Source organism: Lithobates pipiens, unplaced genomic scaffold, assembly GCF_037356315.1.
Source record: "Lithobates pipiens isolate NorthernLeopardFrog02 unplaced genomic scaffold, aLitPip1_a1.2 Scaffold_3, whole genome shotgun sequence".
Classification (NCBI taxonomy): domain Eukaryota; kingdom Metazoa; phylum Chordata; class Amphibia; order Anura; family Ranidae; genus Lithobates; species Lithobates pipiens.
In genome coordinates, this window is record NW_027507790.1 from 84,151,478 (window position 1) to 84,174,519 (window position 23,042).

Consider the following 23,042-nt stretch of genomic DNA (forward strand, 5'->3'; position numbering starts at 1 on the left):
TTTAAAGTGGTTGGAAACCCATGGGGAAAAAAAATCCTGCAAGACAAAGGCATAATGAGCTAGTATGCATAGCATACTAGCACATTATGAAATTACTTACCTTAGATTGAAGCCCCCGCAGCGGTCCCGGCGCACCTCTTTGGCCGGTTACATGTCTCCTGGAGTTATTTCCAGGTATCACGGTCTCCGGCGCTGTGATTGGCTGGAGGCACTGGAGCCGCCGGTAATGGCACAGCAGCTGAAGAAACGGCATGAGTGAGCTGTTTCTTCAGTGCGCATGTGCCGATGACGTCGGCACATGCTGGTACAGTGAATATCTCCTAAACTGTGCAAGTTTAGGAGATATTCACAGTACCCACAGGTAGGCCTTACTATAGGCTTACCTGTATGTAAAAGTGGTGTGTAAGCCCCTGTACACACGGTCGGAGATTTTGCCAACCAAATCCGTCTGATTTTGTCCGTCGGATTTAGTGCGACGGATTGTGTCCGAAACTGTTGCATACACACGGCCGGGCCAAGTTGGCGAAAAATCCGATCTTTCAGAACGTGATGACGTAATTTTGTTACGATGGGACTACATTCAGGCTAGTAGCCAATAGCTTTGATGTAGGAATTTGATCTGAGCATGCGTGGCACTTGGTCCGATCAAAATGCTATACACATGATCGGATTAGGTCCAACCGGCCCAGTTGGTCGGGAAATATTTCCAACATGTTGGAAAATTGGGTCGGACGGAGATTCGGACGGAATCAGTACGATGCATACCACACACAGTCGGATTACCTGACGACACGGTCCGATAAGACGCATTCCGACAGATTCTCCGACCGTGTGTACAGGGGCTTAGGGTGTACAACCACTTTAACCCTTTCCCGCCGAGCGTACGCAGATCTGCGTACTCGGCTTCCGGGGGTTATACCGGGATGATGCCCGCACCTGCAGGCATCATCCCGGTACCGTTTTTTGCAGCAGGCGATTGGCTATCCAGGAATAACAACCGATGCGGCTAAAAGCCGCTCGGCTGTTATGCCGAAGGAGCGGGAGGGGACGTCCCCCCCCCTCCCGCCACCTCTCGCCGCTGTTACCGGTGCTCCCGCTCGATCGGGAGCACCGATTCGCAATCCGACGCCTCCGGCTGCTGCGGAGGAACTGGAACGAAGCCGTAATCGGCTTCGTTCCAGTCTCCTCATCGTAAACACGGAAGCGACGTCATGACGTCACTTCCCGTTTACTCGGCTGCCAATGGCGCCGGTTTTAAAAAAAATATCCGGTATTCAGAATCGCCGTTTTCGGCGATCTGAATACATTGAAGTGTAAAGGAGGGGTGGGGGGTCTTTTAGACCCCCGATCCCTCCATAAAGAGGACCTGTCACCACCTATTACTGTCACAAGGGATGTTTACATTCCTTGTGACAGCAATAAAAGTCATCAATTTTTATTTTTTTAAAACAATTTAGTCATTTTAAAATAAATAAAATAAATAAAAAAAATTTTTAAAGCGCCCGCCGTCCCCGCGAGCTCGCAAAGCAAACAAAACGCATACGGAAGTCGCGCCCGCGTATGTAAACGGTGTTCAAATCATACATGTGAGGTATTGCCGCGATCGTCGGAGCGAGAGCAATAATTCTAGCACTAGACCTCCTCTGTAACGCTAACCTGGTAACCGTAAAAAAAATTTAAAGCGTCGCCTATTGAGATTTTTAGGTACCGTACTTTGTCGTCAATCTACAAGTGCGCGCAATTATAAAGTGTGACATGTTTGGTATCTATTTACTCGGCGTAACATTATCTTTCACATTACGCAAAAAAATTGGGCTAATTTTACTGTTTTGTTTTTTTTTTTTATTATGAAAGTGTCCCTTTTCCCAAAAAGTTGCGTTTAAAACACCACTGCGCAAATATCGTGTGACATAAAATATTGCAACAATCGCCGTTTTATTCTCTAGAGTCTCTGCTAAAAAAAATATATATATTGTTTGGGGGTTCCAAGTAATTTTCTAGCAAAAAATATGGATTTTAACTTGTAAACACCAAATTCCAAAAATAGGCTTAGTCATGAAAGGGTTAACTAAACCCATTCAATTTTAGTCGACTAAAATGTACTGGAGATTTTAGTCCACTAAAATACGACTAAAACGAAAACAATTCAGATTACTAAAATACAAATAAAACTAAGGACAGCAGAGGGAACAGTGGCGTATGATGCAGGGACATACTCTGTCCACAGTGGTCAGGGCTGAGCAGCCCTGATTTTCGGCCTTTACAGAGAGGGGATTCAGAAAGTGGCAGGTTCAGGGAGGTTTTTTATACAGTTTAGAGGGGGCAGATTATACAGCACAAGCATCTGTTTTAAGGGACCAGGATATGTATGTATTTATTTTTTTGGGTTAACAAACACTTTAAGAACCTGTTCCCACATGGCAGCATTTGATGAGCACCAGGTGATTGGTTACTCTGATACCTATCAGTTTAGTTTGAGCGGAAGAGGAGAGAATCATTTGCTATATCCAGGAGTAGCAGGTAATTCACAGGGCTGTGGTGGAAGAGTGAATAAGCAACCTTTTGGTGGCTTACTGTACACATGGGATTTAGAATCCTGTCAAATTAAAAAATCTGAATGTTCATTTCAAGCAAAGGTGTGATCTTGTGCCAGTTGAGATGGGTTGAGTTTTTCTTTGCAGGTTTCTCTAGTGCTGGCCTCTCTTGGGAGAAAAACGTAATTGACCAGGAAAATGAAATATAGATCAGGGGTGCCAAATTTAATTTTATTGTGGGCCACATCCGCATTATGGTTGCCCTCAAAGGGCTGGTTCTATCTGTAATGCCTGGTAACAGAAACCAGAAGACATTCCGCCCGTGTGTACAGCAGCCTCTCAGGCTTCTGTAGAACGGGCATGCCAGAAAAACATCTGCCAGTATGAAAATACCCCCCTCCCATTGGATGCCAAGAGTTTCCCACCATCAGAAGTCAAGCGTACCCCACCCTCTACAACTTCACAGTGCACCCTGCTTAGCTTGTGCTTCTGCCAGGAAGAACCGGAGGGCAGAGCTGGGAAGCAGAAAGTGCAGGGTCTAGAGGAGGCCTGGAGTCTGAATGCTGAGACGAGGGGATGCTGAAGCTGCACAGAGGTGCAGGATCTGTAGAAAGAGAGCTCTGTCGTCCTCTCTGCTCCCAAAAGCTAAAACCAGGTGGCGGCAGAGATGAGGGGGTTGCCGCAGCTGCAGGAGAGGTGCGAAGGCCACATGAACTGGCCTGAAGGGCCAGATTCAGCCTGCGGGCCTTGCGTTTGACACATGTGATCTAGATAAGGGATCTCCAAACTAAGGCCCTGCAGCTGTTGCAGAACTGCACATCCCATGGGGCATCGTAAAACTCTGACATTCACAGAGATGACTAGGCATGATGGGACTTGTAGTTCCTGAACAACTGGAGGGCCCCTGACCAAGATAATTTGAATTTAGACAGATGTAGAAGTTCTTTAGATAGCTTATGGATAAAAGGAACATAACTGGAGTCAGCTAGTGCAGCAGTTTTAGATGCAAGAGTAATAGCTAGGTTTCAGGCTGGGATCGTGTCATGATTGAGTATGTAAACATTCCCCAATCCAGCCATTTTATAAGGTCTTTTTTTTATTGTTCTAGGCCTGAATAGTAGCCCTCTCCTCTGAAAAGGCTACTTACCTGAGCATGAAGACAGGGAGATGTTCCTTTTCTTGTGTATGAAACAATACAGGCTGGCTGATTGTCAAAGACCTTGCCTAATTTTGATTGCCTTGATTGTTCTGGATTGTGCATACTGCTGCTTCACAGTTTGACTTCTTATCAATCAAATGAATGACAACCCAGCAGTTTGGTACTGAGGTGCATGGGAGGATGTACCATGTACCAATAAGTGAAGCTGCATCAGATACATGCGTGGTATAAGAAGCCTGAATTCAGTAACAATGTATACTGATGTCTTCTTGAGTTATTTCTATTTTTAGAACCTAATAATTTTGCAAAGGTTTTATTTTTCAGCACCAGTAGTTTTATGGAATTAGTTTTCTGCCATAACTCATCACTGTGTGATAATGATGGGAAGAATACATTTTATTGCTTTCCAGAGTATCTCTACTGGGGGAGGTCTAGCTGTAGCTGTGTAATTACGTTTTTAGCATGACCTAGCTAGTACTTGTATTGTTGCATAACTGTACAGAAGGGTAATATAAAGCTGTAGAAACTGTAGTGTTCAGCTATGCAAAGAATATGTAAATATATATTGGTCTCTCGTCGTTTTTGGAAACAAAATTTCCCTACCTTTTTTTTTAAATTGCGCTTGCTGCTTTCTGGTTGCTAAATGCCACGTGAATTTTGATGGAGTCATAAATGATAAGTTGGACTGTGCTTGATGCTTTTTTCCATCTATTATACAAATATTTAAAACCAATATGTCCATAAAAGAAAATGATCACCAGCTGTTTTGATGGCGTAGTAAAGAAAATGACTAGTTTTTGTAGGGATGGAGCAGAATTCCAGTAAGGCTTTTGTTATGATTGTTCTCATTAAATAAAAAGCATTAAACGTTCATTACAACTATTCCCCTACACCTGGACTAATAATGGACTGCCTTACCTAGCTATTACTCTTACATCTAAAACTGCTGCATTAGCTGACTCCAGTTATGTTCCATTTATCCATAAGCTATCTAAAGAACTTCTACATCTGTCTAAATTCTAATTATCTCGGTAGGTTAGTCCCATTTTTTAAATTGCTGATCCTTCTGCAAATTTTAGATTTATTTAGGAATCCTTTCCCTCAAGTCTCACCATTTATAGCCCTTATACTCCTTGACCAAAAAAACTATATGGCATAATAAAAAAGCTCTGTGCCCCTATGGTCCAATTAATTAAACATTGGAGAGTTGGCAGTATGGGTTTTTAACATCAAGGACTACTACCTAGCAGTCCATCTAGATCAGCTCAAGCATTGGATTAGGCCATTCACTGATGTCCTATGAACGTATATTGAAAATGCCTTTGTACCTGCCTCAGATGTTTTCACCCTTCTGTTGGCTGATCAATGGCGTCCACTAACACTGGATCCCTATCCCTACAAGTTCAATCATCAATATTGGTGTGCAGAGAGCTACCTCTCGATTCAGTGTACAGCAGTTAGTCACATCCGGTAATCTGCTGCTGTAATCAATTAGATCTTGGATATGTTCTGGTTTTACTATGGTTGATGATCTATTCCGGGGACCACACCCTTAAAAGCCTGAAGGAGCTAGAGGTAGATTGCAGCCTACCATCTACTAAGCATTACACTTATTTGGGCTTACCCATTTCCTCTCTTTAGTTCCCTTCTTATTTCCCATATTCGCCTGAAGGCGTGGCAGGTCCCCTTCACCTGTACGTAAGGGCATATCCCTTTTTTACTACTACTCACCACTAATTCATCCCAAAGGTCTTCTATTGGGTTGAGGTCAAGACTCTGTGCAGGCTAGTCAAGTTCCTTCACCCCAAAATCGTTAATCCATGTCTTTGTTGACCTTGCTTTGTGAAGTAATGTTGGAACAGGGAGGAGCCATCCCCAAACTGTTCCCACAAAGTTGGGAGCATGAAACTTTTAAAAATGTCTTGGTATGCTGACGCCTTAAGAGTTCCCTTTATTGGAATGAAGGGGCAAAGCCCAGCCCCTGAAAAACAACCCCACACCACAATCACCCCCTCCACAAAATTATTTGGACCACTGCAAAAAGCAAGGTCCATAAAGAAATGAATGAAAGAGTCCTGACCTCAACCCGATAGAACACTTTTGTGATGAATTAGTGTGTAGACAATGAGCCAGGCCTTCTCGTCCACATCCAGTGCCTGACCTCACAAATGTGCTTCTGGAAGCATGATCCAACATTCCCATAGACACACTCCTAAACCTTCCTAGAAGAGTTGAAGCTGTTCTAGCTGCAAAGGGCGAGCAAACTCCGTATTAAACCCTACAGAGTAATGACCCGTACACATGATCCAAAAATTGGACGAAAAATACCGCTTTCGACGCGATCATATGATAATCGGATTGTTAGTACAGAGCTTTCGAGAGATGATCACGACAGTTCATCCGATGGGATAAGCACAGAAATTTTACTTGTATGATACCAGATCGTACGATTTTTGTTGAATCAGTACAGTTGTCATCAGAAAATACAACCCAACATCACTTCCAATTTTTTTTTTTATTCTGTCGTACGAGAATTTTCAGAACTTTAGTAAACTCTCAATTTTTGAAATGCGACTAGCATGCAAAAAAAATGGTCTGGGATGGGGAGTTCATGTGCATGTAAAGTCAGACATCCCATACATTCATTTGACAATATAGTGTGTGTGTATATATATATATATATATATATATATATATATATATATATATATATATATTACACACACACAGTATCTCACAAAAGTGAGTACACACCTCACATTTAAATATTTATTTATATCTTTTCATGTGATGACACTTTGCTACAATGTAAATAGTGAGTGTACAGATTGTATAACAGTGTTAATTTGCTGTCCCCTCAAAATACCGCAACACACAGCCATTAATGTCTAAACCGCTGGCAACAAAAGTGAGCACACCCCTAAGTGAAAATGTCCAAATTGGGCCCAAAGTGTCAATATTTTGTGTGGCAACCATTTTTCTAGCACTGCCTTAACCCTCTTGCGCATGGAGTTCACCAGAGCTTCATAGGTTACCACTGGAGTCCTCTTCCACTAATCCATGATGACATCACGGAGCTGGTATGCCCTACAGATGCTAAATAGGGTTTAAATCTAGAGGCATGCTTGGTCAGTCCATAACCTTTACCCTCAGCTTCTTTAGCAAGGCTATGGTCGTCTTGGAGATAAGTTTGGAGTTTTTATCATGTTGGAAAACTGCTCTGCGGCCGAGTCTCCGAAGGGAGGAGATTATGCTCTGCTTCAGTATGTCACAGTACATGTTGGCATTCATGGTTCCCTCAATGAACTGTAGCTCCCCAGTGCCGGCAGCCCCAGACCATGACACTCCCACCACCATGCTTGACTGTAGGCAAAACACACTTGTCTTTGTACTCCTCACCTGGTTGCTCTCACACACACGCTTGACACCATCTGAACCAAATAAATCTTACTCTCTTCTGTTTTGGTTGGTAGTGGACCTTATATAGGGTCCACACACTTGAGACATCTATTATGACATGTCTATGGCACATGGCAGTATACCTGACATTGTACTATAAGTATAATTAAATTTTATCAACAAAATGTTTATATAACATATAATAATGACATATGCAGTATCTGTATTAGATACACTATTTGATACCATGCCCATTTTTTCTAATTATTTATATATCAAAAATATTTTTCTACCGGGCTTCTGTTGTTCTATATGACTCTATTCACACTGAGGCGTGATGGGGGGTGCCCCTTTTTGTTGTCTTGATTCTGGAGCTGCGATGCGCAGCAGTGCCTCCCTTCTGAGCCTCTTTTGAGATATTGGCGGGGGGGCCCTCCTGCGGATAGACGTCATGATATGACCTGTTTGCGGCGTCCTTTGACGCCACAATACAGGGACATCCTTGGTCACATCTCACGCCGGAGATGGGGTTGGTGGGGCTCCACCGTGGCGCTTTCTCCAGTAGTGGATTTCATGGCAAACTCAGCTTCTCATTCGACGTTCTGCATGACATTGGTCGGGGACCCGCCCCATACCTGGATTACTTAAGTAGGTTAGCCATTTCACTATGTGTTTGACACCAGGGAGGCAGCACACACAGCCCATTCACTGGATACACATACACGTAAGGTATGCACAATTTTTTTCTTTTTCTTTTTTTAGTCCTTTTTTCTCCCCTTCTTTTTTTTTGACACATTTAATACAACCATGTACCATTGTGTATGTATGTATATTTATATACACATAACATTCATACACATATCAATTTTTTTTTTTTTCCACTTACACTTATGTTTTTTCACTTTTCACATTTTTTCACCTTTTATATTTTTCTCACATATGTTTTTCAAATTTTTTTTTACATATATTTTTTCCAGAACACCATACTTGCAATCCTCTCCACACATGTGGAATGTGTTGTGGCAGTCGAGTATGCCATGTGGGTGTTTTCCTGGCTGGGGCAGGGTCCCTTGCCTCAGCTCCGGAACAGACAACCATTTGGGGTCCCAACTTCCTCATTGCCAGCCAAGTATAGTGTTTTAGCCGACCTGTGAGTATAGATTTCTTTCTCCCCTTAAAGGGGTAGGCCATATTAATATTACATATCCTGTGGAATTTACAGTTTACTTCTGTACCCAACTCCTGATGAATGGCAGATAGCCATGAAACGCGTCGATTCAAGCCTGGCTTACTACCTATTCACTGGCCCATATATATCTTTTATACATTTAAAATTCATTGAGTAGTTTTTAACCACTCATGAGTATGTGCATCTATCTTACAACAGCTCTGTTGAATATGGGTTACCAATGCCTGCTAATAGGAAATAACTTGCATTATACTCTATCATTACCTACTATATCTTATGTGCTGCCAAGTTGACATATATGTATCTATTACGTTTATGGCATGTGTATGTGCAGATATATGAAAATACTTTTTTTATCTGTTTTATATTATTGTTATAAATAAATAATGTTTACCAACCACTCTACTTCCACAAGTCTATTACCTCATTTAAAGTCCCACATCCCCCCCCCCCCTTTTTGGTTACGTACTCATACTCGGAATGGAGGTACATACAGTGGTGTGAAAAAGTGTTTGCCCCCTTCCTCATTTCCTGTTCCTTTGCATGTTTGTCACACTTAAGTGTTTCGGAACATCAAACCAATTTAAACAATAGTCAAGGACAACACAAGTAAACACAAAATGCAATTTGTAAATGAAGGTGTTTATTATTAAAGGTGAAAAAAAATCCAAACCATCATGGCCCTGTGTGAAAAAGTGATTGCCCCCTAAACCTAATAACTGGTTGGGCCACCCTTAGCAGCAACAACTGCAACCAAGCGTTTGCGATAACGTGCAATGTGGCTTTTACAGCGTCCTGGAGGAATTTTGGCCCACTCATCTTTGCAGAATTGTCCTAATTCAGTTACATTAGAGGGTTTTCGAGCATGAACGGCCTTTTTAAGGTCATACCACAACATCTCAATAGGATTCAGGTCAGGACTTTGGCTAGGCCACTCCAAAGTCTTCATTTTGTTTTTCTTCAGCCATTCGGTGGTGGACTTGCTGGTGTGTTTAGGATCATTGTCCTGCTGCAGAACCCAAGTTCGTTTCAGCTTGAGTACACGAACAGATGGTCGGACATTCTCCTTCAGGATCTCTTGGTAGACAGCAGAATTCATAGTTCCTTTTATCACGGCAAGTCTTCCAGGTCCTGAAGCAGCAAAACAGCCCCAGACCATCACACTACCACCACCATATTTTACTGTTGGTATAATGTTCTTTTTCTGAAATGCAGTGTTCCTTCTACGCCAGATATACTTGGACACACACCTTCCAAAGAGTTCCACTTTTGTCTCATCGGTCCACAGAATGTTGTCCCAAAAGTCTTGGGGATCATCAAGATGTGTTGTGGAGAAATTGAGACGAGCTTTGATGTTCTTTTTGCTCAGCAGTGGTTTTCTCCTTGGAACTCTGCCATGCAGGCCATTTTTGCCCAGTCTTTTCCTGATGGTGGAGGCATGAACACTGACCTTAACTGAGGCAAGTGAGGCCTGCAGTTCCTTGGACGTTGTTGTGGGGTCTTTTGTGACCTCTTGGATGAGTCGTCGCTGCGCTCTTGGGGTAATTTTGGGCGGCCGGCCACTCCTGGGAAGGTTCACCACTGTTCCATGTCTTCGCCATTTGTGGATAATGGCTCTCACTGTGGTTCGCTGGATTCCCAAAGCTTTGGAAATGGCTTTATAACCCTTTCCAGACTGATAGATCTCAATTACTTTCTTTCTCAATTGTTCCTGAATTTCTTTGGGTCTCGGCATGATGTGTAGCTTTTAAGGATCTTCTGGTGGACCTTACTGTGTCAAGCAGCTCCTATTTAAGTGATGGCTTGATTGTGAACAGGTGTGGCAATAATCAGGCCTGGGTGTGGCTAGAGAAATTGAACTCAGGTGTGGACAACCACAGTTATAGTATGTTTTAACAAGGGGGGCAATCACTTTTTCACACAGGGCCATGATGGTTTGGATTTTTTTTCACCTTTAATAATAAACACCTTCATTTACAAATTGCATTTTGTGTTTACTTGTGTTGTCCTTGACTATTGTTTAAATTGGTTTGATGTTCCGAAACACTTAAGTGTGACAAACATGCAAAGGAACAGGAAATGAGGAAGGGGGCAAACACTTTTTCACACCACTGTATAATGTGCCTCATTTAAAGTCCCAAACTCACCCCCCCTTTTGATATCTTGGTTTCATTGGACCACAGGACATGGTTCCATTAATTATATACAAGTATATGGCACTAAAAAATAAAACAACAATCTACCATAATTTTCACAATGAAAACCAATAACAATACAATGCTCAAAATATAGACCTAAAAGCATAAAAAAATGCTATTGGTTAATTTCAAATACATATCAGGGAAAAAAATGAAAAATAATGAATAATAATAAATACTGTAAATATAGGCAAAACACACAAGGGGACTGGGCAAAGAAAAAGGGGGGGGGGAGGGGGGGCGGGCAGAAGGGGAGAAAAAATTCAAAGATTTTTTCTTTTGACAATACACACAATCCACAAGCATGGCAGCCCTCTGGTGGAAACTGAAACCAGGTTCCCGGTGGCACTGTAGAGGATATAAAAGAGAACAAGAGGCGCCTCTGGGTGTAGACTGTATAAAACTTTCTTTAATAAAACTCACATTATAGAGGAAGAGGACCTTGCGGGCGCTGCAGGATTTAAATCAATGGTGGCGTATTGTGTTACCAATAGTTTGTTTGATGATTGTGGTCCCAACTGCCTCAAAATCATTCACAAACTCTTCCCATGTAGTTCTGGGCTGATCCCTCACTTTTTTCATTATCATCCCTACCCCATGAGGCGAAATCTTGCATGGAGCTCCAAACCGAGGGCGATTGATGGTTATTTTGTATTTCTTCCAATCTTGTCCCTGATTTCCTTTGACAGCTCTTTGGTCTTGCCCATGATGGTGAGGTTTGAATGGAAGAAAGATTCTATGGACAGGTGTGTGTGTGTGTATATATATATATATATATATATATATATATATATATATATATATACATACACACACATAACGAGTTGTCGTTAGGAGCACCTTCTTAAACTGGCAAGACTAATCAATGTACTACATGAGCACATACTGTAGCCAGTCTGTGGGAGCCAGAATTATTGTTGGTTGGAAGAGAATCAAATACTTTTTTTACTCACTGAACTGCAACTCAATTTATAACATTTGTATCATGAGTTTTGTTTCTGGATTTTTGGTTGATATTCTGTCTCTACCATTGTAAAATACACCTATGATAACAAATATGTACCCTTCTTTGTAAATGGGCAAACTTACAAAATCTGCAAGGGATCAAATAATTATTGTCCCCACTGTACAAGCATGACTCCCAAAGGCATGGTGGGATTTGTAGTTCCACAACAGCTGGAGGTCAACAGGTTGAGCACCCATGCTTTAGTAGATAGTAAGCATGCCACCTTTTTAATATTAATGATAAGGCTGTATAGTGATGCATATATACATGTCTACTATGATTTTGGACTCACCAACTAACAAAACTTTTCATTGAACAGACTGTACTCAAGGAACACGCAGATGATGACCAGAATCTGGCCATTTCTGGAGTACCTGTCGTGTCTTGGCCCAAGAAACCTGCCAAGGTGAGTCTTAAATCAGATCTAAAATAATATACATTACATACATAAAGGGATTTCCCTGTTTAAAGGATAACGACCCTGACAACACATTTCCTCCAAATTCTTTACCCATATAGGTGGGTCTATAGGTATATTTAGTGACTGCGATGTCTGGTAGTGATTAATATTGGGGAACATTATAGAAATGGAATGTTTAAGCATAGAGTTTAAGAGAAAGCATGAAAGGTTTTCGTAAACCCTCCAAAAAGACTATAACATGATAAAAACCAGGAAGATGCCATTGATTTGTTTTAGATATGCAGGAGGTCTTCCTCTCATTATTTCCTCTTACTTGGTGACTGCATGACCTGGGACACCTGACACCTTAGATACATGTCAGATCCAGAGTGATGACTTGCTAAGTAATAAACCAATATAACTATGACTGCCCTTAAAGAGGAAGTAAACCCTGATGGGTTTACTTCCTCTTTGAATCCCTGCAAAGGTAAAGCATAATGGACTACTATGCATCGCATAGTAGTCCATTATGTGTCACTTACCTGACACAGGAGCCAGCGAAGTCACCGCTGTCCCCTTGTGTACAGAGCCTCTATCTTCATGCGCACGGGAGCTGCCACTCGCAGCATATCACTGTTAACAGCGGCACACTCAGTGCGCCTACGCGCCCCTGTCTACGGTGCCTGTCTTTTGGCAAATATCTCCTAAACCGTGTAGGTTTAGGAGATATTTCTTGGACCTACAGGTAAGCCTTAATCTAGGCTTACCTGTAGGTCAAATTGGTTTGTAAGGGTTTACAACCACTTTAAGCCTACACCCTAAAAAAATACAAGTTTGCAAAGGCATCTCAAATATTTTCTTTTCTGCTAAGAGAACACTTCAGGTCTCCTACTTGTATACCCCTTGTGGGTTTAAACAATTTTTACATGGCCACTAAGGGCTTTTTTTATTCGGTAATAACTTTGCCTTACTTAAAGCGGGAGTAAACCCGCAGATGTATTTTTATTTTATTTTTTTCTACCTGCAAAGGAAAAGGCACCGCATACTAGCTCATTATGAAATACTTACCTTAGAACGAGGACCCGACATCTGGTCCGATCCACGCCAAGGGAGCTGACATACTCCCTCAGTGTTTCTTCCGGGTATCGCGGCTCCGGCGCTGTGAGTGGCCGGAGCCGCGATATCGTCACTCCCGCGCATGCGCGTGGGAGATTTCATCCCGGCCGGGTCCGGCCGCTGCCGGGCTTTCAGCCGAGAATCTCCTTGTGCGCATGCGCCGCTGCAGTCAGCGGCGCATACTGAGGGGAATATCTCCTAAACCGTACAGGTTTAGGAGATATTTTTTTTTTTACCTTCTGGTAAGCCTTATTATAGGCTTTCCTGTAGGTAAAAGTCAAAAAAATGAGTATACAACCACTTTAAGACAGGCTTAGACAAACCACACCCAAATCTAGGAACCATCTTTAAAAGCCTAGAACCCAGCACCACACAACCTGTGTAACACTATATTGGAAGCTGAAGGACACATAGTTGAGCAACACTTAAAAGGAAAACATTTGCGTTCATTTTTTAAAGACTTTATTTTAACAACTAAATTAACAATAAAAATACAAAACTGACTTTACCAGTAGAACAACCAAAGTTAAAATGGGATAATTTTGGAGGTTGCTAATTACATGTGCAGGTTCTGCTTCTTACTTTCTAGTGCTACATAATGGTTGTAAATGACTGCTCTTACACTTTAGGTCTGTGAATGGGTTCATTGATGGAGAACAATGCACTTGCTGTCTAGCAGATATCACAGCCAGTTGCCATTAATAGCAAGTCTTTTGCTAGTCCCCTGACTCACTTATACTTACCTTCTCAGTATTTCTCCATGCCTAGTTACTTCAGGAGCCAAGGGTTGAGCTGCTGAGGTATGAATAAGTGGGTTTGAGTAAGTGATAGTAAGAGATCGTAACTTTGCTTTGGATGGACAACGTGAAAGTGTTTATTTATGATGAGAGACATTAAGTTTTACTTACACTTTTAGCTATTTTACAAACTGCTATATTTAATACAAGAACAGATATAAAATATTTACATTATTTTTTGTTATTTTTACATTTTCTTTTTATGGAATCACTGCATTAATAACTTGTACTGAAAAGGAATTCCAGGCAAAATTGGGTATAAAAAGTTGGAAAAGATTGATCTTGTTATACAGGGTCATAGAAACAAAGTTTTTGATTTACTGAAGGCAGTTGTACCAGTGCTTAGTAAGAGCAGTTGCTCCAGAGCTTAGTAAATGAGCAGAAGCTCTGCTAACCTCCATCATCCAATCGCATGCAAACAAAAATGCTGTTTTTTTTTTTTGTTTTTGTTTTTTTTTCCTTGCACATAATTTGGGTATAATTTGCCAAACAAAGCTTCACCTCATTTACTAAGCTCTGGAGTAACTGCACTTGTAAAATGCAGTCCATTTGCCTTTAGTAAATCAACCCCTGTGTGCCTCATATAAGTGGAACCACCAGTATTTAAAAAAAAAAATAAACATTCTTCTGCACATTGGCAAGAACATTATGGAAAACAAATTTTAGGGCTGCACATAAAATTATTAGACCCAATATACCCAAATATTTAGGTTGCTTGTTGTACTGGTCAAAGAAACCCTATTTCTATTGGAACATGTTCCGGCAGTAAAAGAAGATAGTATGAACTTCTCCTGCTACCAAATGCTACTCTATTTGTGAGAAATAGTCCCGTAATGTCTGCTGGCAAACTGACACTTAGGGGTGTGTTCATCTCCTAGGTCAGAGATATGCAATTAGCGGACCTCCAGCTGTTGCAAAACTACAAGTCCCATCATGCCTCTGCCTCAGGGTGTCATGCTTGTGGCTCTAAGAGTCTTGCTATGCCTCATGAGACTTGTAGTTCTGCAACAGCTGGAAGTCCGCTAATTGCATATCACTGTCCTAGGTGCTCTGCAGCTCTCTCTGGTTCTATCTGCTGAGCACCATGTCACTACAGGAGGCAGTAGTGATGTGGAGATCTGCAGAGAAACCACTACAAGAGACAGTGGAGGTCAGCAGAAGGATTCAGTATACTAGACTGTAGTAATGTAGACGTCAACGGGAGAAATCAGTATAGTAGGCAGTAGTGATGTGGAGATCAACAAGAGGAACCAGTATAGGAGACAGTAGGTATATAGAGGTCCGCAGAAGGATCCAGTATAGGAGATGGTAGTGATGTGGAGGTCAGCAGGAAGAACCAGTATAGGAGACAGTAGGTATGTAGAGGTCCGCAGAAGGATACAGTATAGGAGATAGTAGTGATGTGGAGGTCAGCAGGAAGAACCAGTATAGGAGACGGTAGGTATGTAGAGGTCAGCAGAAGGATCCAGGATAGGAAATAGGCGTGATGTGGATGTCAGCTGGAGGAACCTGGATAGGAGACAGTATTGATATGGAAATCAGCAGAGAGACCACTATAAGAGATAATAGTGATGTATAGGTCAGCAGGAGGAACCACTATAGGAGACAGTAGTGATAAGAAGGTCTCCAGGAAGATTCAGTGAGAACTGTGGGGGACCCAGAAGATCTACAATTCTGGAAGGGTGATTTTTCCCAGCTTTCTCTAAGCCCCTGTACACACGGTCGGAGATTTTGCCAACCAAATCCGTCGGATTTTGCCCATCGGATTTAGTCCGACGGATTGTGTCTGAAACCGTTGCATACACACGGTCGGGCCAAGTTGGCGAAAAATCCGATCTTTCAGAACGTGATGACGTAATTTCGTTACGATGGGACTACATTCAGGCTAGTAGCCAATAGCTTTGATGTAGGAATTTGATCTGAGCATGCGTGGCACTTGGTCAGATGAAAATGCTCTACACATGATCGGATTAGGTCCGTCCGGCCCAGTTGGTCGGGAAATATTTGCAACATGTTGGAAAATTGGGTCGGACGGAGATTCGGACGGAATCAGTCCGATGCATACCACACACAGTCGGATTATCTGACGACACGGTCCGATAAGACTCATTCCGACAGATTCTACGACCATGTGTACAAGGGCTAAGACTACATGTCTTTCACAAATGGAGTGATAATGGAAGTATTTTATATTCTTCTTTTAAACTCCCTGGCAGTTTTCTTGAGTGTGGCTTTGGGTTAAATTTTAGTAGCTGTAACCCCGAGCCACATTCTGGATTGCATTGCAGGATCCTAGTGCAGTGTACTTGCCTTGTCCCCAGGATCCTGCGATGTCCCCCGCTTTGTCCGTGGGCTGTGTCCTCCGCCTGATGCCTCTGTGTGCTGGGATCCGTTCCCTGCAAGCATCGTGATGCACGGGGGGGGAGCCTGGCGGCAAATTAAAAAAATTTAAACTTCATAATACATACAGTACACTGTAATCTTACAGATTACATTACTGTATGAAATTATTTCACAACCCTTTTGTCCCTAGTGCTTTGTCCAATGCCATGCATGGATGGATAGAGATATATATATATATATATATATATATATATATATATATATATATATATATATATATATATATATATATGTGTGTTCTTTCTGCCTGGAAACTTGAGATTGTCCATAGCAACCAAAAAGTGTCCCTTTTATGTCAGAAGTTGTTTAGACCAGCTAGAAAACAGTGATAGTAAATTAGAATACTTGCAGAATTGATCGACAGTGAATCGTTGAGAAATTAATTTTATTATTATATATTTTTTTTTTATAGTTCTTTATTATATTATAATTTATGGTTTTGTGTTTCAAACTTTATCATACCCGGGATGTCTACTAGACTCTTGGACAGGATTAAGTGTGTTATTGCTGAGAAATACAGGCCTACAATATCAAACGCCAAATTTCTATGCAAAGCAATTGTACCATTTTGGGACGCAAAAATCTGACATAATCATACCGCCAGGGAGGTTAAAGGGTATGTGCTGGAAACTTTTACGCTAGTGACATGGTCACTTTCAGTCAACCTTTTGTGCTGATCATTTAGCATGGTTTATTACACTATCCTAAACATAAAATATGCAATGGTGTTTTTAAAATGCAGAAGGACATTACTTCTGAATGGATCACCATTCTTTACCCCCTCCTTTCAAATGACAGGCAGATGTAAACTTACTGCACTCTTTTAATGTGAAAGCATCATACTTCAAATAAAAAGTGTTTATGTGGTATTGGCCAGTTTTATGATTCTCATGGGCCTGTAAAGCACACTTGGCTCACCTACCATCCTTTTAATACCAGATGGAAATGGGCCTAGTTACACAATTTCACTCTTAGGTCAGAGTGCTTTGAAGAAGTAGCTAGATTTGTTTTTGCCCATTAAAGGCCTTCTAAAGCAACGTGGGGTATAGCATAATAATAATTTTATAGTTCTAAAGGCAGAATGAAACCACACAAGCGTTTATAGATAGGAAACCTAAAACTGAAAGCACAGTAAGTATGCATTTTGGATTTGTTTTTCCTAGCTGCCCTCAAAAAGACACTATCAGGATAAACATATGTTTTGTCGAGGTGATGGTTCAGAAATATCTCTCTAAATGTTGATTCACTTCTTCTTATGAGACTGACCAATTGCTGATTGACCAAAAAAAAACAGACCGGTTGGTTGTACAGAACCCAAATGAGAAATTAACTTCTGTATAACCAGCCCATCCATAGATGGATTGAAATTCGGCTGGTCTCTGCTGAACTGGCCAAATATCGATCCATTCTAGATTGTAAGCTCTAACGAGCAGGGCCCTCTGATCCCTCCTGTATTGATTTGTATTGTAAGTGTACTGTCTGCCCTCATATTGTAAAGAGCTGCGCAAACTGTTGGCGCTATATAAATCCTCAATAATAACAATAATAATCTAAGGCAAAAAAAAAATCTTTTTGTTTTGGATCATGGGGAAATGAACACCTGTAAGTTTGCTGTCTCTGTGCCCATGGAGATCCACCCTCTCCATTTGTCCTGGTTACCATTATCATTGAAAGTGAAAGAAAATCACAAATTTAGATTTTTTCCCAAGAAAATCAATACTGGGGAAATCTTTCAATGGTGACCAGGGGTCCCCCAAGAGATTCCCTTAATTTGCAGGGATTTCCTTCTGCTTCCTGTTTGGCTATGGAACAGGAAGTGAAAGTAAATCTCCCTAATGGGACACAGAGGGCAAAAATAAACCTTACTTACAGGGCTTAACCCTCCCTTTCCTTACCAAAATGGGGGGGGGGGAGACTTTAACCACTTCCCGACCAGCGCACGACGATGTACGTCGACAGAATGGCACGGGCAGGCATATTGGCGTACAGGTACGTCCAATATTCAATGCCGCCCTGCCATCGGGAGCGCGCCGCCGGCGGCGCGCTCCCGCGCTGGTCGGGACCCCCATGAGTCCGGTCGCGGGACCCGCGGACTCTATCGCCGCGGGCATCCCCACGATCGTCTCACGGAGCGCCCGAATGGAGGAAATGCTGTGTAAACAACATCTCTCCATTCTGCCTAGCAACTAGTGACGCTGATCTCTGCTCCACGTGATTGGAGCAGAGATCAGTGTTCACTAAATGAAAGCCCAACCCCCCCACAGTTAGTAACATACCCCTAGGAACACTTAACCCCTACACTGCCACCCACTGGTTAACCCTTTCACTGCCAGTGTCATTTACACAGGAATCACTGCATTTATATAGCAGTGATTACTGTATAAATGACAATGGTCCCAAAAATGTGTCAAAAATGTCCGATGGGTCCCCCACAATGTCGCAGTCACAATAAAAATCGCTGATCACCGCCATTACTAGTAAAAAAAAAAATATTAAAAAATGATTAATAAAAATGCTATAAAACTATCCCTATTTTGTAAACACTATAACTTTTGCGCAAACCAATCAATAATCGCTTATTGCGATTTTTTTTTTACCAAAAATATGTAGAAGAATACGTATCGGCCTAAACTGAGGGAAAACAATGTTTTTTTTATATATTTTTGGGGGATAGTTATTATAACAAAAAGTAAAAAATAATGCGTTTTTTTCAAAATTGTCGCTCTATTTTTGTTTATAGCGCAAAAAATAAAAACCGCAGGGGTGATCAAATACCACCAAAAGAAAGCTCTATTTGTGGGAAAAAAAGGACGTCAATTTTGTTTGGGAGCCACGTCGCACGACCGCGCAATTGTCAGTTAAAGCGACGCAGTGCCGAATCGCAAAAAGTGGTCTGGTCTTTGACCAGCAAAATGGTCCGGTCTGCAAGTGGTTAATCTATGCTTGTTTAATGGGTATTGTATGAATGTCTGGCGCATAAGGGTCCATTCACGTGGCGTTAGAAACACAGCATTCAGATGTGTGTCCTTCATGCATTTTTTATGCAACACCAAACAAATGGCTATTCAGACCTGTGTGTTTGTGGCTGCCACGTTTGGATCCCCCAAAAAAGTATGAAAATTCTGCATTTTTTTGAACATGCTCACACATGTATGTGTGTTTGACCACAGGTACAGTCCAAGTATATGCATAGACGCAATACAGATTTAAATGCGTCCAAACGCATCTAAACAGAGCCTTATTTTTTTTTTCTGTCAGCAGGAACCTGTGTGCGTGCAGGACTAATGCCCATGTGAATTAAGCCTAGAAAAACATAGATGACCCACTTATGATAGTAAGGGGTCTCAGTCTGCTGAGCATCTAATTTAGATGTATTCATACCGAAGTTTGATTGCGTTGTAATTGAAGGGCAAAATTGAATAACACGGAGAGGGTTTCTTGTGCATTGTGAAGTTTGCTGCACAGCTGGACCTTTTTATGATTGCTTTTACACAAACTCATGTAAACTGATACATTTTGTGTTATATAAACACTGGAATAGATTGATAGTTTGTGTTTCACTGGTCACTTTGTAAGAAGGTGTTTGCACATATGGATTAATAAGGAATGTTTGTTTGTACTATTGTAGCTTTTCTATTTATTATTGTTTATTATCCTTAGAGCTTATACACTTTTTTTTTTTTAAGTACTACAGATAACAGGGTGATAAATACAGCAGCTTGGGGGTGTAGAAGAACGCAAACAACTCGTATAAGCAGTGACAGGCTAAGTAATAAAGCAAATATCGGCATGCCAGCTTCAGAGTCTATAAACTAGTCACTGATGGCAATTTGCCTATATCGATCTTAAAGGGGAGTTCCAACCTCTTAAAAAAAAAAAAATGTAAATGCCAGCAGCTACAAATACAGTAGCTGCTGACTTTTAATATAAGCTTGGGTGCAGTGCCGGCATTGCAACTAAGGGAAACCGTCAGTGAAGCCTCGCTAGGGTAGTGTAGGATAGAAGCCCTGCTGGAAAACAAAACACAAAAAAAAGGTATGAAATGCACCCCCCACCCCCCCCCAAAAAAAAGGATATCGAAATATGAGGGGGGTGGGGTGCTCAATTTGGATCACGCCTACTTTGAATTTTAGCCTGGAACTCCATTTTAATAAGATACCTTTTTAAAGTAGAACTCCAGGCTCAAAGTAAAGTTATGCACTGATACAGGTTGTGTGTTCTAATAAAATTACGAGTACTTTTTTCTTGATTGTATAGTTTATTTTATACTTTTCTTGTAGCCCCTCTTACATTTGTAAAAGGTTTAGTTATGGCAGGTTCCCAATTCTTTAGGGAGTCATTTGCAACTCTATGGAGAATGGGGTACAATGAGTCGTGGGAATGGAGTCTTAGGCTCCATTCACACCCGAGCAAATTACTGGTGTTTTTCGGGCGTTTCCTTTACATGTTTTTGGAGCTTTTTACAATTGTTTTTAAAGCGTATTACAAGCATTTTACAGCTTCAGGCGTTTTTGTTTAGCCAAAAGAAAGCACTAGGGGGAGGAGAAGGGGAGGAGAGCTGCTGTTTGGGCAGAAATCAAGAGACAAAACGCTCAAGTCAAACATTTCTATTGAAATCTATGGGGCCAAAAATAAGCTTGTTTACTTTTTTGAGCGACAGGAGTTTTGCTTTAGGCAACAGAATACTCAGATGTGAAGAGGGGCCATTCAAATGAATTCAAATGAATGGGGTTTGGCTTGTTGAGTGTTTTAGGGCTACAAGCTTCAAGCTGAAAATCGCTCAGGTGTGAACGAAAATGGCATGCCATGTCTCTGGCCTGTGGTGAAGAGCACCTTCTCAGACTACATTTCCCAGGTTATATTTCTAGTCTTTGGGGTATTATGGACCTCCTACCACTCGTAGTTGCTACTTCAGTGGTAGTGGATAAAGCTTACTAGCCCATTTGGGAAGGAAGGGGACATAGAAAGTTGCTGGCAGATCCTGGCTCTTAGCTACATTTCAGCCTTTTTTTTCCTGTTAATTTTTAATAGGGTAGGGAAGGGTTAAACCCCATTGCTGTTCTGGAAAAGTAACAGGAAATTAGAGAAAATCTCTCCAAAGTGCATGGAATTCCCATCTTAGAGCATTGTCATAGAAACCGGTGTCTCCATTGGAGGATGTTCCCTCACCTTTTGCTCTGTGACAGTTTTTAGATTTCCCCTCACGTTCCATCTCTATGACCGTGGCCACAAGTACAAATAGAGGGAAGAATTTCCCTAATGGGGACACAGACAGCAATAAGAACCTGAAAAATGTTCTGACCCTTCCCTGTGTTTGAGCTGCATTGAAAAGCACAAGCTGGACACAGACTTTAAAAACAGTTGCTGTCTGTGGCCTGTTCACACCCCACTAGTGCATTAAGGAAAAATGTAGGCATGCTGCAGTCATAGGCAGTGCATGCACACAATTATGTGTCGGTGCACACATGCCTGTCAAAATATATATATCAAAAAAAGTTTGAATTTTGATCCTTGCCCTGTACAGAAGAAACACATTTAAAAAATGCAGTTTAACGTTCTACTCTGCTACAAGCAGTGGGCAGTCCCCTCTGCCTCATCATGTACAATGCAGGGCTATTAATCTAGCATTGTATGGGAAGGACCACCAGGGCTGGGACAAGGAGTGGGCAGAAGGGGAAGCTGCCCTGGGCACAGCGTATATTATAGGAATGGGGCACCACAATTTCCTTTTATTTTAAGGCTGATCGGAGTAGTGACAGCGGCATCACTACTTCTGTCAGCCCAGCACTGGAAGTGGCAAAGAGAGGAATGGAGAGCCGGGAAAAGGTGCGGGCAGTGCTCTCCCCCCTCCTAAGCTCGTACATAATGAAGGAGGAGGCGCAATTTGGCATCAGGTGATCTTGACCTGGCACTGGTGACCACCATCTGGAGTGCCTTGGACCCCATTCACACCTGAGCTTAGCGTTTTCAGGCAGAAAGTTGCGATTTTACCGCATTTGTGCCATGATTTTGTACAGGTCAAAAGGTCACCAATGTAAAAAGCAGAAAAATGCTGTCTAGAGGAAAAGCAATTTCATCTCTAAATATGAAAAGGTTTCTTCACAGTAAGAGCTGTGAAAATGTGGAATAGACTCCCTCCAGAGGTGGTTCTGGCCAGATCAGTAGATTGCTTTAGGAAAGGCCTAAATTCTTTACTAAATGTACACAATATAAATGGGTACTAACATTTATAGGTAAAGCTGATCCAGGGAAAATCTGATTGCCTCTCGGGGGGATCAGGAAGGAATTTTTTCCCCTAGTAGCAAATTGGATCCTGCTTTTCTGTGTTTTTTTCACCTTCCTCTGGATCAACTGTGGGTATAGGATTAGGTATATGGGATTGTATGATTTATTTTTATTTTTTATATTTTTTTTTTATGGTTGAACTAGATGGACTTGTGTCTTTTTTTCAACCTATCTATGTAACTATGTTTGAGCTTCAGGAATTTTGGAGTTTCTGGCTTCAGGCATTTTGGAGTGGAGATGTGAACCATCTCCATAGAGAATAATTGAACTTTTTCCCCTCCAACGTTTTGTAGCTTCAATCTACAAAACGCTCAGGTGTGAATGGGGCCTTAGAGAAGGGGCTGCAGGGGATCATTTGCACAGATGGAGGGAGTCTGCCAGAGCAAGCAAATGGGTATTATACCTTATTACTGTAAAAGAGCATTTAACCCTTGTAGTGAAGGATGGTTCTACTGCAAATGTGTTTGTTTATTTGTGTCCAGTGTTAGACTTAAACAAGAACTAACATTTTGTTTTTGTTTTGTTTTCTCATGGTTTGTCCTAAATTGCTAGGTGC

At 41.6% G+C, this 23,042-nt stretch overlaps 1 protein-coding gene across 3 annotated transcripts in view; it reads left to right on the forward strand.

Moving 5' to 3' along the window:
• The window catches only part of KDM2B (lysine demethylase 2B), a 205,976-nt gene that overhangs the window by 128,888 nt on the left and 54,046 nt on the right, over nucleotides 1-23,042 (forward strand). For all 3 annotated transcript variants that reach the window (XM_077461976.1, XM_077461975.1, XM_077461977.1), the window contains one exon: nucleotides 11,805-11,891. In XM_077461976.1, coding sequence (XP_077318102.1) covers nucleotides 11,805-11,891 — 87 coding nt within the window. The remainder of the gene's footprint in view (nucleotides 1-11,804; nucleotides 11,892-23,042) is intronic.